Below are 18,082 nucleotides of genomic sequence, written 5' to 3'. Positions count from 1 at the left end.
CAAACCAGTGGGTCATAGATCCAACTTCTTTATAACCTTATGAGTACGATGCAGACAGCTGTTAAGTTCTATAAATTAACATTCTAGGCATCCCCTGTCACTCGCGAGTAAAGCAATGGTGTCATTTTTAGAAAACGGTCAACATACAGATACTCTGAAACTTGTCAACACTTGTAACAGTTGATGATTCCAGTTCTTTGTCCCACAGGCGAAAGACTACCAAAGCCAGACCGAGGAAAGATGCGTTTCCATAAGATTGCCAATGTCAACAAAGCCCTGGATTTTATTGCTAGCAAAGGCGTGAAACTCGTATCTATTGGTGCAGAAGGTATGGGTGCAATCTCTTTGCTAAGGTTTGTATTCTGTGTGTTGAAAGGAACTGACTGTTCTAACGGACGTCTGATAATGGCACAATGTCACTTGACTTTGCACTGCAGAGCACGGTGATTATACATCTGCGTGACTGGGAGCCTATTCATGGCTCCTGCCAATTTATATTGTGCTCTGGTGCACGGTTGTATGAGAGAGAGTACATTTATTTTCTATGCATTTGAAAAGCTCAAGGACAAGGCATCATCAAATGAAGCTGAAGGGAGGGAAGCGTATAAAGGAATTGAGCAAAATCTTTTTCACCAAGAGGGTGGGAGACACCAGGATCAAAGTTCCACTGGAGGCTGTAAGATCTAAAACTGGTAGAATTCAGTTATGTATGAGGGATAGACACAAAGGGATTGTGCTTTCTCAGGTACGGTCTCCAGCCCAGTGTTCATATCTTGTAATATATCTGACCTCCAAGCTTCTCGTCTGTTTAACACCCACCCACATGCATTCCACACACCCTACACACAAAGCAGCATAAGAACATTCAGAGACAGAGAATAGTCATCCAAAATAAATTATTTCTTCCTTTTTGAAACAGGTGGAAAACTGGGGATCCCTTATTCTGCTTGCTCCCTGACTGGCTAGTATTTAATATATTGGGGGGGGGGGGGGGGGGGGAGAGTTGAAGAAGGCTTAGATTACAAACAGGTCCCCCTTGCTTCAGGCAAGTGGAAGGTGCTGTCAGTGTGGGAGGTATTAGGAAGTTGGCTGCCAGGGAGGCTAATGCAGACTAAAAGCTTGTAATCTGATGATAGGTTAGCTTCCAGGGAACCTAGGGTCAGATGAAAGGTGTTAGAAGTCAAGACTGCAGAGGTGAAATTAAGCTCTTGCCTGTTCAGGGACTTGTGTGCCTATAGAAGTTGTAGGACAGTCAAAACAGAAGCCCTTGTATACTGAATTATGAACTGTCTGGATTTCCAGACAGTTCATGTGTGTGTGTGTGTGTGTGTGTGTGTGTGTGTGTGTGTGTGTGTGTGTGTGTGTGATGTGTGGGGCTGCCTTTGGTACTGTATTTCTTTTCTTCTGATTTTTTTGCTTGGACTTGATGCAGATAATTAGACAAGTCCCCTTTTCCCTCTAGGCAGCCAGTTTTGGTTGTGATGGCATCAGAAGCTGGTGCATACTCACTAACCACCCAACACTTTCCAAAACTTACATTTCTTATCTTTTTAGAAACTGAGTAAAAATCAGAACCACAATTGTGACTTTTTATAATTTGTGTTTGTGCTCTAGTGCACATTTGGTTGTACTGCAAGGTGGTAGCAAAGGTCACAAGTAGTCCCCACCCTTCCCAGAATCTGCAGCTGTAAGATTATTTATATTGAGTGGTGATTATATTAGCACTGTAAATGTGCTTTGCCCCCGCTTCTGTTGTAAAGTCCCATGCAGCACACACACACAGTGGTGCATATGAAAGAATATATTGGCTAGGCCCCATGCTTACTTTGTCTCATTTTTATATTAGAAATTGTTGATGGCAATGTGAAAATGACCTTGGGAATGATCTGGACTATCATTCTTCGCTTTGCTATCCAAGACATTTCAGTGGAAGGTAAGATCTTGTCTAAAAATGCGCTTCATGTGCGTCATCGCTCTGGGATACTACTAGGTTACATGCCCTGTGTTTGGCCCTCACTTTTAACCAGTGAGCAGTACTCAACAATGACATTTTTTATATCCTTAATTTGCATATCAGGAGGGTAATTTTTCAAACAGTCCGCATCGGCTAAAATCTGCAGGTGCTTTATCCTAAATTTTCATTGGATTTCTGCAAATAAATCCACTTTGAAAATTCATGGGTGTGTGCAGAACCAGTGCCAAGATATATGGGCCAGGTTACAGCTGTTCTCGAGCAGGTCTGACTTTGTGCATGCATGCTTAAGTGCGGACTTTTGAAATTTGACAAGGTGCATGAAGTCGTGTTGCTGCCTTCAACCCCGCCTCCTGGAACTCCTCTTTATAGTGCACATAAAAGGCATGTGCAAAATCACTTTGGCTCGTACTTTTACATGCACTCCCCTGCCCCCCCTTTCTGCCCAGATAATTTTTTTTAAAGGCCATGGCTTTGAAAATTGCCCCAGAAAAAGGGTTATTTGAAAATGGCCCTTCCTGGAGGTGGTATAAGTAAGTGCATTCTTCCATGGTATGCCTCCTTTTTAGCCACATTTTTTGTGGAGGTGCTCCCAAGGTAGGCTTAGGTTGGGAGTGACAACTACATGCATGCATTTGCAAAACCATGCACATTGTTTGAGCCAAAAATACTACCTGAAGAAAAAGTGGGAGCAAATCTCTGCACGTGCTTTTTTTTTCCAGGGCACTTTGTCAAGGCAGAGCATATTCCTACTTGGAGAACTGGTGCAATATCTGCGGGTAGAAGTACATAACTTGCACAGGTTTGAAAACTGTGCTCCCCCATGTGTAACAACTAAGATCTGTTCCTTTCCTGCCATTCTCATCATTTTGTGGCTTTAATTCAATCTGTTTGATTGCTTTTCATCATCCAGCACATTGTGCACAAGGAGTTTTCATAGTTTCAGACTAGTAAATGAAGCCAGGCAGAAGCAGTCAACCCTGTCACCAGCAACATTGTAGAGGAATCTTGTGCATTGTCACAGTATTTCCCAACTGGCCCAATTTCTAGTAACCACACTGGTCCTGGAGAATATGGGATTCTCTCTAGGCTGTGATAACTTTTTAAAAAATTTTATATTTTACAAACTTACTCTTCACCATCTTTGTTGTTCTCTCGTCAAGGTATCATAACCTGCTAAGATTTCAAATGTCCAAACTCTTTCCTTTCCTAGCAGGTTCCTACAGTTCTCTATTTCCAAGATTTCACACATTATGTATCAGTTACTGTACCAAACCAGTTAGTGTTTTCGGTGCATTTTCTTCCCGTGTATGACATCCATTTGCCTCCTCTAGTTCAGTGCAAAAAAACATCATTTCCTAGCATGTAGCAGATGGACTCAGGGCCAATGAGTATAGTGTACTCCTGACAGCAGTTGGAGACGGATCAGATTTCAATCTGACGTCAGCCCTAGTACATATACCCCTGCAGGAAGTGCAGCTCTTCAGTATTTTCCGTCTCCATAGCAGTTAGGGACTCTATGCACGCTCGCACAGCATTAGAGTAATTTCACCAAAGAAAACCAAAAGAATAAGAAGAAATCTTACCTCTACAGACGAGCCCTGCTCTCCTGCAGTGATACCCATTGGGTCCCTCCCTCAGTTGAGAATTCGCGAGGTGATTTCCGCGATCCCTCGGAGGTAAGCCTCGGCCGGCGGCCGACCCTTGGCGGGGACCTAGCCCTTGACATCGGGTGAGACTGAGAGGCAGCGGGTGCGACCTCCAGCGTGGCTGTGAAGGTATTTTCCCTCTGCCCCCACAGCCGGAGACCGCCCGGAACGAGACCGGGAAGTGTCAAGACAAGGTAAGGTAGAAATCTAATTAAAAGTCTCCGGTCCCCGAAGCTCGAGGAGTCGCACAGGTCACCATCCGGGACCAGTGCCACCGGGTTGATCTGCCCTAGCAGGGCTAGACCCTGGTTATATCTGAGGGTCCTTCCACGTGGAGACCCTCCGAGGTGGTCGCCATATTGTCCGCGTGGTCGCCATCACCATTTTGATCTGTTCGCCGCCCTGTTTGCCGCCACGATCCATGCGCACATAAGCGAGCCGTGCGCACAAATACCTTGTGTGCACAACGTCGCGCGTACAAGTACCGTGTGCACAGACGCCTGTAGCCACACGCTTACTGTGCCGGGCGCACAACTTGATCTGTGAACACAACAGCACGCACATCTCCCTGAGCGCGCACCAAACCTACGCGCACAACTTCGACACACCGGAGTGCAGAACTGTATTTTATGCGCACAAACCATGGCACCACCGTAAAAGAAACTCAAGGCTCAGGGCCTTTGCCCGGCATGCCACATTAGAGCTGCACAGCATGAGGAGGCCACTGCCCTGTGTATACAGTGCGAAGAGGCCCTAGGGGATCCAACTCATGGCTCTCCAGGTTCCAGCCTCTCGAACAGTATGCCGGACCTAGCATTGCACAGCGGGACCCCCGCTCAAACGGGGCTCCCCAGGGACACGGCGCCCCTTAGTCTAGGCCCAGCATCTCCTGGGTGGAATTCTTCAAAGGTCTGCATACCTTCGTCCACATGCAACCGGGGCCTCCTATATGGCCACAAGCTCCACCAGAGGACCTCAACATTCCGGGACCCTCTATGCCCAGGGAAGTGATCCCACTGCCCAGAAGCCCCACCTTCGGGGACACAAACAATTCGGATGAGGATTCAGAACCCCTGGAGGAAGGGGAACTTCCTCTGGGGACAGAGCCCCACGAACCATGAGACGCTTCTTCACCAAGGACAAGCTTCCAGACCTGGTCCACAAAGCTTAAAAGAGCTTGCTATCCCGGGCACAAGTGCCTTAGGGAAACCTAAGACGAACCCCCTACTAGAGGCACTCCGTCCGACCTCCCGTCATTTCCCACTATTACAAGCCGTCCAGCAACTAATTGACCTGGAATGGGATGCCCCGGAAATTATGTTCAAAGGGGGGTGTGCTCTGGCAACCATGTACCCTCTGGACCCAGCCGCTAAAGATCTCCTGGCATGTCCGAAAGTGGATGCCATGGTCTGGGCGGTCTCGAAGCACACTACTATTCCAGTGGAGGGAGGAGCAGCACTCAAGGATGCTCAAGACAGACATGTGGAATCTATCCTCAAACAGTCCTTTGACATCTCCGCTATGTCTCTACAGATCGCAGCCTGCTGTGCCGTGATGACACGCGCCTGCTTATCACAGACCAGGAACAACACTCCTGGGGAAACCCTGGAACCAGCAGTATCATTCCTCGTGGATGCCACTTCTGATCTGGTGCGAACAGCAGCTAGAGGAGTGTCATCCGCCATGGCAGCCAGAAGACAACTCTGGCTCTGAAACTGGTTGGCCGACGCATCTTCCAAAACGAGACTCACAAGGATGCCCTTCAAGGGAACCCTCCTGTTCGTAAGCGAACTAGAGAAACTAGCCAACAAATGGGGCAAGTCCCCACTGCTGTGGCTACTGGAGGACAGGAATAAAAGAAACCAGCGCCCCTTCCCCCGAACTTCCAGGGGCAGAGGATCACAGTGCTTCAACCCATATAGAAGCACATATCAAGTGGCCCGCTCTGCGGGCCAGAGCCAGTCCTTTTGGAACAAGCACAACAAAAGGGGAGCCAGTTCAGGCCCAGGCCCCAGCCGCACCCCACAATGAAAATCAGCCAACCCATTCAAAGGAGGAAGCCATAGGGGGCAGGCTTGCCCTATTCTACCAAAGATGGGTCGAGATAACTAAGGACAAGTGGGTCCTAGCCATCATTCGAGAGGGATATTACCTGGATTTCCACCACCTCCCTCCGGACAGGTTTGTGGAATCCCCCTGCCATGACCCTTCCAAGAGGATGGCAGTGGAAGCTACACTGACCAGATTACTAGCCTTAGAGGCTATAACACCGGTGCCTCCACAACAAGTAAATACTGGACATTATTCCATCTATTTTATCGTTCCCAAGAAAGAAGGAACGTTCAGGCCCATCCTGGACCTCAAGTCAGTCAACTGTCACCTGAAGATTCCTCGCTTTTGCATGGAAACCCTAAGCTCGGTAATAAGGGCGATAAAACCGGGAGCGTTCCTTACATCCCTGGATTTGTCGGAAGCCTATCTACACATTCCGATCCATCAAGAGCATCAGCGTTTTCTACGCTTCACGATCCTGGACCATCACTACCAGTTCCGGGCACTACCATTCGGGTTAGCCATAGCACTCCGGACGTTCACCAAGATCATTGTGGTGGTGGCAGCAACACTGAGGAAGGAAGGAATCTGCGTACACCCTTATCTAGACGATTGGCTGATCAGGGCAAAATCCCCAGAGGACAGCCACCAGGCAACCAACAGCGTCAAAACTCTACTGGAGAGCCTTGGATGGGTGGTCAACACAAACAAGAGCTGTCTGCAGCCCTCCCAATCTTTAGAATACTTGGGAGTGTAGTTCGACACCAAACAAGACAAGGTCACCCTGACACCGACAAGGAGATCGAAATTGATGACCCAGTTGCAAACCCTGTTGAGTAAGCTTTGCCCCACAGCATGGGACTACCTACAGGTCCTCGGCCTCATGGCATCCACACTGGAAGTAGTGCCATGGGCAAGAGCTCATATGAGACCCCTACAGCGCTCACTACTATCACAATGGAATCCACTGTCCCAGAACTACACCATATGCCTTCCGCTCCCGGACAAAGTCCGGACCCAACTACGATGATGGCTACAAGAAGACCATCTGAGCCAGGGAGCGAGACTTTCCTCACCATTCTGGATCCTGCTCACCACGGACACCAGCCTACGAGGATGGGGAACACACTGCCAGGAGCTGACCGCTCAAGGCCAGTGGAACATCAATTGCCTAGAGGCCCGGGCAGTCAGACTAGCCTGCCTACAGTTCAGTCACAGACTCAGAGACAAGTCAGTCAGAGTAATGTCAGACAATGCCACAACAGTGGCCTACATCAACCACCAGAGAGGAACCAGAAGCCAACAGGTGTCTCTGGAAATAGACCACCTAATGTCATGGGCGGAAGCGAACCTTCAAGAGATCTCTACCGTCCACATCGTCGGGAAAGACAACGTCGCTGCAGATTACCTCAGTAGAGAAAGTCTAGACCCAGGAGAATGGAGGCTGTCAACCACAGCATTCCAATTGATAGTAAACCATTGGGGAATACCAACCATGGACCTCCTGGCAAGCCAGTCCAACGCCCAAGTGCACAGCTTCTTCAGCTGCAGGTGGGAACCCCAGTCCCAGGGAATCGATACCCTGGTACAGACCTGGCCACAGGAGACTCTGTTATATGCTTTCCCGCCGTGGCCCCTATTGGGCACAATCATCCACAAGATAGAACACCACAGGGGACCAGTACGTCTAGTGGCCCCAGACTGGCCAAGAAGACCATGGTATGCAGACATGCGAAGACTGCTGACAGGGAGCCCCTCCCTGTCATTACCTGCTATTAAGTTCACTTAGAGAATAGCCACTGCCATTAGCAATGGTTACATGGAATAGACTTAGTTTTTGGGTACTTGCCAGGTTCTTATGGCCTGGATTGGCCACTGTTGGAAACAGGATGCTGGGCTTGATGGACCCTTGGTCTGACCCAGTATGGCATTTTCTTATGTTCTTATGTTCCCTCTACCTCCACACAGAGACCTGCTCCAACAAGGACCGATCCTCTACAAGGATCCAGCTCGATTCTCTCTTACGGTCTGGCCATTGAGATGACTTGCCTGAGGAAGAGCGGATACTCGGGGGCAGTAGTTGACACCCTACTCTGAGCACGCAAGCTCTCCACATCCTTAACATACATAAGGATTTGGAGAGTATTCGAAGCCTGGTGCGAGGACCGCAACATCGTTCCATGCTCAGTTAAAATTCCGGCAGTTTTGGAATTCCTGCAGAACGGGCTACAGAAGGGATTGTCTTTCAACTCCATCAAGGTACAGGTGGCCGCATTGTCATGCTACGGAACCAAAAGTGAGCATAGCCTCTCACCCGGATGTCTCCCGCTTTCGGAAAGGAGTCAAGCAGATCCGACCACCCCTAAAGTGGCTGGTGCCTCTTTGGAACCTCAACCTGGTCCTGGATTTCTTAGCAGGAGCCTCTTTCAGACCTCTTGGCGGCCTGTCTCTCTGACTATTAACATTGAAGACAGCCTTCCTGGTAGCAGTCTGTTCGGCCTGCTGTATCTCCGAGCTACAAGTACTGTCCTGCCGGGAGCCATTCCTCAGACTCACCCCGGGAACATCCAGTTATGCACAGTTCCGTCGTTCCTCCCCAAGTGGTGTCTCACTTCCATTTCAACAAACCATCTCGCTACCATCACCAGATGAGCATAAGAATTCGGAAGAGTCTTGCAGTGTACACCATCTCAACATCGGCAGACTCCTAGTCCAATACCTGGAAAGGTCGGAATCTGTACAAAAGACAGAACATCTATTCGTCCTTCACAGCAGGAAGAAGCAAGGGAAAGCGGCCTCGCAAGCAACCATAGCTCGCTGGATCAAAAAGTCATCAAGGCAGCCTACGTAGAAGCAGGCAAGCCACCACCCTTACAAGTCAAGGCCCATTCTACTAGAGCTCAGGCTGTGTCCTGGGCAGAAACCAAGATGCTGTCACCCGCCGAGATCTGTTGGGCGGCAACATGGTCCTCCATCCACACCTTCTCCAGGTTTTACCGCTTGGATGTTCAGGATCGAGAGGACACAGCATTTGCAAGGGCAGTACTAAGTGGGTCACGGGCAGCCTCCCACACGGTTCGAGAGTAGCTTTTATACATCCCATTGATCCTGAGTCCATCTGCTACATGCTAGGAAATGGAGAAATTACTTACCTGATAATTTCGTTTTCCTTAGTGTAGACAAATGGACTCGGCATCCCACCCATGGCTGCCGTTATTCATGGAATTCTCGAGGGACATCACCAACAGCAAGAGATTCACGGGTAAGCCATGCTTTCCTCCAACTAGAACACCCATCCTTCAGGGTGTCGACGTTTCTCGGTTGAGGGCACTGGCGGTCTCCAGCTATAACCAATTCAACCAGTTCAAGTTAATTAAGTTAACCAAGTTATAAAAGTTAATCAAGTTATACAAGTTATAAAGTTAATCAAGTTAGTCAATCATACATATATCCACAATTGATTTTCAAGGAGAATACTGAAGAGCTGCACTTCCTGCAGGGGTATATGTACTGGGGCTGACGTCAGATTGAAATCTGATCCGTCTCCAACTGCTATCAGGATTACACTATACCCATTGGTCCTGAGTCCATCTGTCTACACTAAGGAAAACGAAATTATAAGGTAAGTAATTTCTCCATTATGAGAGTTTTAAGAAATTAAATTAACTATCCTTCAGTTTCGATTTCATTGGCATTTAAATGTTGCGTTGTGTGTTTTTTCTAAAACGATGCTTTCCAAAATTAACATACCTGAGGGACATAAACCAGAGAGTAAAGATTTTTACTTATAGATTTTACAGTTCATGAGACTCTTTAGTACCAAACACAGATGTGAACACATACATATATGAAGGGATTGTTCAGATATGTACAGCATGCTTGTAAAATATCTGATCTTTGTTCAAGATTAATTACATTTATATGACTGGGATTGAGACAGAGATATATATATTATGCAGTAGCTAGTTTTGATGTGTGAGGGTCCAATTTTGTTGTGAATTGTCCTGATCCACTGCTGAGCTACTGGGCCCCGCCCTGATTACATGACATCATTAGATGTCATCCCTGGACTTTCATTTAGGGGTAGCCCGCAGGTTACATGAATTTAACCTGTTACCTGGCACAGCAAAAGCAGTAATGGACCTGCATCCAAGCAGGCATCCACTGCCTGCTTGGAGGCTATTTGCACAGTACTTTTTTATATTAATGTCGCCCTTTGCCTGTCCTGCCATCAGCATCTTCAGTCCCAATCTGCTGCTGAGCTGCTGGGTCCCTTCCTGATTAGCTGGACTTACATTTAAGAGTAGTATACAGGCAGGCCACCACTTGGCGGGCTATCACCAAAAGGCCTGTCCCTTTGTGTGTCTCTTCTTGGGACCCAGTGCACAATGGTCAAGGGGCGATGTTTATGACACACAAATTTTAGTTATTTGGTTGGTGAGCTTTATGATTTTTTTTTATTTCATGGGGGGTGGGTGAGAAATTTAATAGTCCTGTTCTTCAAGGATATGATCAATATGCTATTTACCTAATAAAGCCTTATTTTAAAGCTATCCCCTCCCCAGCCCTGCCCAGTGTTAGTTTATCTTTCTTACTTAAAGGTTAATGAGGTATCGATTAAGGGTCCTTTTAAATGGGTCCCCAAACAAGGTTTCTCCGAAGACAAGCAGGATGGTAGTCCTCATACATGGGTGACATCATCAGATGGCACCCCCAATGCAGAAAACTTACGTCAAAGTTTCTATAACTTTGATTAGGTTCACTGAGCATGCCCAGCATGCCCTATACCTTGCATCCATGCAGGGTTCCTCTTCAGTCTCTTTTTCCGTGGAGTTGTAAGCCTTGCGATTTAATTGAGCTCAAAACTTGGCTTTTTGCCTTGTGGAAATCTTGTTTTTTTGCAATTTTTTTCATTTCGACCCATCGCCAGATCCCTCTCGGTGCCTTCCTATAGTGTCCCCAGTCAGGATTTTTGGCGTTTCGATAAGTTTCCTTTTGCGGTCATTTCCCCTTGTGGTAGCAGTGCCTCGGTGGCTGCCGACCATTGACGCCTGCCGCCATCATTTGACTTTCAGCACTTTTGTTTCGCCTCATCATGGCCATGTATGGTTTTTGCCAATGCCATCAGTTCCTGAGGACCATGTCTATCACTGATCCTTATGAGGTATGCATCTTCTGCCTGAGGCATCGCATAACATCTGTGATTGCCATTTGTGCGCCCAGATTAACCTGAAGGGACGTCAGCTTCGACTTGACAAGATGGATCAGCTCTTCCAGTCAAGGAAGTCCGAGCCATTGGCATCGGTATCAGCATCAAAGACCTTGGAGCCGCAGCAATAGGCACCACACCATTGACATCAGCGGGACCGTCGGTTCTGACAAGGGTCACAGATGGATAGAGCTGCTGGAGACAGACCGCTGTTGATCTCCTCTGGGCTGAGGATGCCAGGTTCATCTTCGATCTCGACACTGGGAAAGGACTGAGCTAGCATCGAGGGAAGCCTTAGAAGCATTGGCACTTGTCCCCATCATTACATGGTTCTGGGCATGGGGATGCACTGGATTTTGCTGCAGTGCCCCCAAAGCAGCCCCGTGGTGAGGAAAGCCCATCATCCTTTGATGCTGGGATATGTGATGGTCTCCACAGGTCCTGATGCCAGTCACTGATCCCCTTCGCGGATCCAAGGAAGATTTGTCCACCCCTTCTTCCTCCCAGTTGGTGTTGGCATTGGCAGCATTCGAGGAGGAGCTGAAGTTCTGAGTCCAGCTGGTGGTGGAGTGGACGCTGCAGAGCTTTGGTCCTGTGGCACCGAGTATCCTTGTTCCACTTAGGGGGAGGAGCTCAAATGTGCTCATCAGTGCATTACCAACCCAGCTGGCATCAGTTCCTGGGATGGCACTGGTGCCTGGAGGGGCACAGAGGCCTCCCCCTACTAGTATGGTGGTCATCGTAGATTCCTCCGAGGAGGAAGCGCCACTGGGGCCAGTGAAGGCATGGAGGCCTGTAGTCCCCCAACCAGTTCCACCAGTGCTTGCACCTCTAGACATAGGCCCGTCCCCTGTGGCATATAGTAAGGATGAGGGTCCCTATGAGCCCTAGGGGGATGACTCAGATGGTCTCCAATTATACCCTTCTCCTCCAGATGAGTGAAGGAAGTCTCTGCCTGAGGACTTCATCTTCACAGGGTTTGTGAGGGTGATAGCAGAGGCCATTCCATTCCAGCTTTTGACAGAGGAGGATGCCAGGCACAAAATGCTTGAGATCCTTCAGTTTATGGAGCCTCCTAAGGAGATTGTGGCAGTCCCGGTACATAAGATTCTTAAGGAGTTGCTGATGAGGATTTGGGAACGCTCCCTCACAGTGCCTCCCGTTAATAAGAAGGCAAATGGAGTTTACCTCGTCCAGAATGCTGCCAGATTCGAAAAGAGTCGACTGCCTCACCAGTCAGTGGTGGTCGAATCTGCCCTCAAGAGATTCAAGTGCTCTCGGACCCATTCCTCAGCACCCCCAGGGAAGGACCACAGAATAATGGTCGCTCTTGTAAGGAAGATGTTCCAAGGCACCATGCTTATTGCCTGCATCACTGCCTATCAGCTCTACATGAGCCAGTATTTGTGGGACATCTGGAAGCAGGTGCAGGAGATGGATGAGCAGCTGCCTCAACAGCAGCAAGATGTCCTCATGTCTCTGGTGCACAAGGGTCTGGAGTGCAGGAAACATGAGGTCTGTGCGACCTACAATGTTTTCGAGAAGGCATCAAGAGTCTATGCAGTGAGAATCGGCGCCCACAGAATGGCATGGCTTTGGGCCTCAGACCTCTGACTTGAGGTACAGGAAAGACTCGCTGGTATGCCATGTATGGGAGAGAATATCTACAGAGATAGGGTGAGGGATGCTGTGGCCCAACTCCGGGACCATCATGATTCACTCCAGCAACTCTCTGCCAGTACTTCGGACCCTTCCTTCTTTTCCAGGAGGCCATTGAGACAGGGGCCTAGGAAGTCTTTCTTTTGCCAAAGGAAGTACTATCCTCTGCCTTCTTGTTTCTGTCAACTCCATCAGAGCACCCATGGCCGTCCCAAGCAGCAAAGAGCTCCCAAGCTCTAGGTGGCTACTCAGTCAAATCTGTGAATGGGGTTTTACTGGGCCACAGGGAGCATAATTCAGTCGCCCTTACCCAGCAGGAGGTACTTTCAATGGACCTCTCCTCCTTCTTAATGGCTAGAGTGGTCGAGTCCATACCACCAGGGCAAAGAGGACAGGGATTCTTCTCCAGGTACTTCTTGATTCCAAAAAGAAAAGGAGGACTCCGTCCCATCCTAGACCTGAAGGCCTTGAACAAGTTTCTAAAAAAAAGAAAAGTTCAGGATGATTACCCTGGGCATCTTGATCCCCCTCGACCCTAAAGGACACATACTTCCTGTGACCAGGGAAGATTTCGATGTAGGTGTTTCTCCAGTTCGTGGTAGGAAAACACATTACCATTATGGGTGTTGCCGTTCAGGCTTGCATTCACCCCACGGGTCTTCACAAAATGCCTGGTCATGGTGGCGGCACTCCTTTGCAGACTGGGAGTGCATGTCTTCTCGAGTCTGGACTATTTGCAGGTCAAGAGCATGTCTCGGGCAGGGTCCATCAGGGCAAGGGCTTGACTATTCAGGTGTTGGAGTCACTAGGGTTTGTCCTTAACTGCCCAAAGTCCCATCTCAGCCCATCACTTTGATTGGACTTCACAGGAGCTCTGCTAGACATGGCTCAGGCCAAGGCCTTTCTGCTTCACCAGAGGTCCATTGCCTTGGCGACCATTGCAGCAGAGGTTCAACAGAGCCAGCAGGTGTCAGCTTGTCACATGTTGAGGCTGTTGGGCCACATAGCCACAACCGTCCATATCACTCCCTTGGCATGCTTACACATGCGCAGAGCCCAATGGACCCTGAGGTCACAATGGCACCAAGCCACTCAGAGCCTCCACCTAGGTCTAAGGGTCCACTCCCACAACAGTATGAAATTGTGCAAGGATGTGAAAGTCTTGTGGTAAAGACTGGATCTTGGCCTTATCTCTGATATATCGCCCTCCTAGCCATGGGAGTGCTAATATGTTAGCTCTGGCTGATTTGATTACACTTCATTTGTAATGTGAGCATTTGTTGATTCTTGGTGATTATAATGCCCATGTTGACTGTAAACCTGTAGGACAGCTGCAACATTTTTTACTGACAGTCTTTCTGCTCTTAATCTGTCCCAAATTATTGATGTTCCAACACACATTTTGTGTGTTTGTTTATATGATATTGTTATTTGTTTTAATTGGAATCCGATTGGTATGTCAGAGTCACTATAAGCAGAATATAAATATTTTAACTAAATAAATTACATGGTTTTAACCATGTTTTCTCCTTGGGAAAAAAGCCTGGGCAAACTGACCTATCTATCAGGCCGATACAGTACAGTGCGCTCCGGTGGAGTGCACTGTTAACCCGCGATTGGATGCGCGTTTCGACGCGCTAGCTTTACCCCTTATTCAGTAAGGTGTAATAGCGTGTCGAAAACGCGCGTCCAACCCCCCCCCCCGAACCTAATAGCGCCTGCAACATGCAGATGCATGTTGATGGCCCTATTAGGTATTCCCGCGCGATTCAGAAAGCAAAATGTGCAGCCAAGCCGCACATTTTACTTTCAGAAATTAGCGCCTACCCAAAGGTAGGCGTTAATTTCTCCGGGCACCGGGAAAGTGCACAGAAAAGCAGTAAAAACTGCTTTTCTGTGCACCCTCCGACCTAATATCATGGCGATATTAAGTCGGAGGTCCCGAAAGTTAAAAAAAGTAAAAAAAAAAAAAAGGTGAAATCGGCCCGTGGCTCGCGGGTTGAAAACCGGATGCTCATTTTTGCCAGCGTCCGGTTTCTGAACCCGTGGCTGTCAGCGGGCTCGAGAACCAACGCCGGCAAAATTGAACGTCGCCTGTCAAACCTGCTGACAGCCGCTGCTCCTGTCTGAAAAGAGGCGCTAGTGTCCCTAGCACCTCTTTTTACCACCATCCCTAATTTAAATATTTTAGTTTACTGAATTGCGCACACAGGACACTGGCATCGGCCTGCAAATAGGTGTGACATTGCAGCTCTGGCTTGATGTTTCCAGATAAAGAGACAGTGGGAGGTGAGGAAATGGTGGCTTCTAGCATTTACAATAGAGAGAATGCTTACACTTAACAAAAATGAACAAAATATATAGCATACAAATTTAAAATTGATTACAAATTTGTACGTGTAGGCATTCTCTCTATTGTAACACTACATGTATGTGAGAGAAGATAATTTTTTATCCTTTATTGTTTTCTCACCTATTGGGTTGACATCTGGCATTTGACATGCTGTCTGTGCTATTAATTCCTGCTTTGTCTAGGCATAGAGTCCTTTTGAGGCGGAATATCCAGGATTAAGAGAGAGTCTAAACAAAAACAAGTATTCCATTTTCTCTTTAGATGTTTTGCATTTTGAGTTATTCACCTAACATATAGATGCTAAATGTTTTTTTTTTCTATAAAGAAGGTCTTATAAAAACATTTAATTAAATGATAGTGTTGAAAAAGCAGCAACTCTAAGATGAAAAAGCAGAACCCTGTGTAAACATCATTGCATTGATACATTTACAAGTCTCTCCACTTATTTCAGGGGTGGCTAACTCTGGTCCTCAAGAGTCACAAACAGGCCTGATTTTCAGGATATCCACAATGAATATACTTGAGGTAGATTGTATGCAGATCTACCTCAAGCACATTCATTGTGGATATCCTGAAAACCAGGTCTGTTTGTGATTCTTGAGGCAGGATTTGTACACCCTGACTTCTTTCTTTTGTGGCTTTATGATTCCTCACCAGACTGCCAGAAATTGTTTTGTTTCATGCTTGCTGTTAAGATAATGAGAGAAAAGATGGCTCAATGACTGCCTTGATTAGGGACTTTTTGTTTTCAGTTTTTATTTTATTTTCCCTGGAAATGTCAATGTTCTAACAAAAAAAAAAAGTATCTTTCTATGGGTGAATCTGTACTCACTGCATATTTCAATATATAAATGGTGTCACCATTCCCCAATGACTGGCACACCCTTCCTCAGCTCTGAGCATTGCTTCCACAACATACTTAGCTTAGGCTGACTAGAGCTGAAACCTAATCTGGGAATGAAACCCAGGTCCCTCCACAAGGCAATGCCCAGCACTACAACTAGGCCACTGGGCTGGCCAATTCACTTATACTTGGTTTTATTCTGCATACTTTCTATATACATGCACATTTTTTTCACACATCAAAATGTTAACTGAAGCACGCATAGCAGACATCCATGGAACTGTGAATCTCCAAGACTGTAGAATATCACAAGTGCCGAGCAACATTAGCAAGCATGACTCATCTACAATGATACCTCATAGCACTGCCACATATAGACCTTTCTTTAGCACACATGTTTATGTATGCATATATTGCACACACAACACCACAACTGACAGTTTAGCACTCATATTATGTTTGGTATGCATACTATTAAAGGATATCTGACATAATAGAAGAGAAAATATAAACAGACTCTTTACAGGAAAGAACATTTAAAACAAAAAATGTGACACCCTTCTTGCTGAACTCCAGTTATAAAATGGGATGTGTCTGGGTTTATTCTAGATCCTGTGGCTATTGATTCTGGGTAGGCCCAATCTTAACTCTTCTCTAGCTGTAGAAACAATATTTTGTAGGAGGCTGCCAAAAAAAAGAGAAATATAAAGAGCTAGGTACTTTTAAGTTTTTTTGACGATAACAAAGGACATCCTAACTACCACATCCTTAGAAAATGTGAAAAAGTTGAGAAATGAATGGAGAAAACAGCAATATTTGAAATGAGAAAGCGAGATAGATGCTGGAACAGATGACAGAGTAGCATAGTTGTAGCCCATTGTATCCAACTATGTAACAAAGAGGAAAAAGAAAGCGAGCCTTACCATTCAGGATATGCCTCCTTCCCCTTTACTAATAAGACATGGAAAACATGGATGGGAAAAACTGGACAATTGGTGGGTAGTGAGAATATAGTTGATAAGATTTGCACACAGGAAACATGCTCAGCAGCCATCCTTTCAAATGATCATGTGCAACAAGCAAGCAGCATGTAAAAGGTATATGTGCAACCAAATACCCACACACAGCCATTCAGGCATTTCAAATGACATTGAATCATGTGCTCATCGCCCTCGTGTTGGGATGCGCTGCAGCCGGCTTTGGTGTAATTGCATAAAATTGATCAGCTCGCAGTGCTGCCGTCTTCCTCTCTGAAATCCAAACACATGATCTCCATGCTGAGGCCTAGCATTTGAGAGGTATAAGGCCCAAGGTCAGAGGTATAAGAGGAGGGAGGATACTCCTCCGTTCTCTTTCTGCACATGTGTAAATTGTTAGATTAACATAAACTTTTTCTGCTCTTCTGTTTTTTTTCTTCCTCAACAGAGACTTCTGCCAAAGAAGGACTGCTGCTCTGGTGTCAGAGGAAGACTGCTCCTTACAGAAACGTTAACATTCAGAACTTCCACCTCAGGTGAGATGACCTCACACTTTTCTTTTCATTGCTTCCTCCCTATCATCCTGCCAGAAAATAAATCTTTTCTATTTTCATATTGTTCTCTGCTTTGGAAATAAGTGGGTTGTTTTGTACATGGGATGTGGTGAAGGCTTCTGGCAGCCTGATGCCTTCCTTGAAGTTTCTGCTAGATTGTTGCATGCCTCTGCCACGGGGATGTATTCAGATGGGTGATATTTTACATACGTGTGCCACAGGATGAAGAGGAATGTACTGTAGTGGGGTCAAGTTAAAAATAATTATAGTGTCTCTGAATGGTCTTGGTCCTGATTTATTTGTAAGATGGCTCGTTTGCTTACATACTGATATTAGGTTGTGCTCTTCACAAGATGAGTTTTGGTGTAACCCTTCAACGAGGGAGGTCTGTTTACCGAGGACAAGAGCTAGAGCAGTATTTCTCAGTTTTCTCTATGCCAGAGACTGGCTTTTTCTTAAATTACCAGTTGCAGTGTTGATGAACAGGGGGAAGGGGCCCTAGAAAACTAAAAAGCAGGTGAAGATAAACTGCCTCTTCCACCTGTTCTTTAATCTTATGGATCAATCCTGCAGCTATGCTGTATCATTTTAAGAAGTTTATTAGCCAATATAAGAAAATTTGTTTTTAGAAAAAATCCCTCTCTCCCCGTCTTCCCTTTCCCTGTCAGCCAACAGTATTGTCCTCAGAAAATAAAAATATTTCTCTCTCTCCCTCCCAGCCCATCACCAGCCACCAGCTCATCATTAGGATGTCCTATAGACTTGTTTCCAGTTGGAGCTGGTCATGAGCTGATGAGCTGGTATGAGACTCAG

At 46.8% G+C, this 18,082-nt stretch overlaps 1 protein-coding gene across 2 annotated transcripts in view; it reads left to right on the top strand.

Moving 5' to 3' along the window:
* ACTN2 (actinin alpha 2) overlaps positions 1–18,082 on the top strand; it is a 177,080-nt gene that overhangs the window by 57,222 nt on the left and 101,776 nt on the right. For both annotated transcript variants that reach the window (XM_029593816.1, XM_029593817.1), the window contains exons 3-5: positions 209–328; positions 1,847–1,933; positions 17,164–17,251. In XM_029593816.1, coding sequence (XP_029449676.1) covers positions 209–328; positions 1,847–1,933; positions 17,164–17,251 — 295 coding nt within the window. The remainder of the gene's footprint in view (positions 1–208; positions 329–1,846; positions 1,934–17,163; positions 17,252–18,082) is intronic.

Source organism: Rhinatrema bivittatum, chromosome 3 (genome assembly GCF_901001135.1).
Source record: "Rhinatrema bivittatum chromosome 3, aRhiBiv1.1, whole genome shotgun sequence".
NCBI lineage: Eukaryota > Metazoa > Chordata > Amphibia > Gymnophiona > Rhinatrematidae > Rhinatrema > Rhinatrema bivittatum.
The sequence above is the reverse complement of the archived record's forward strand: the minus strand, read 5'-3'. Positions and strand labels throughout refer to the sequence as shown.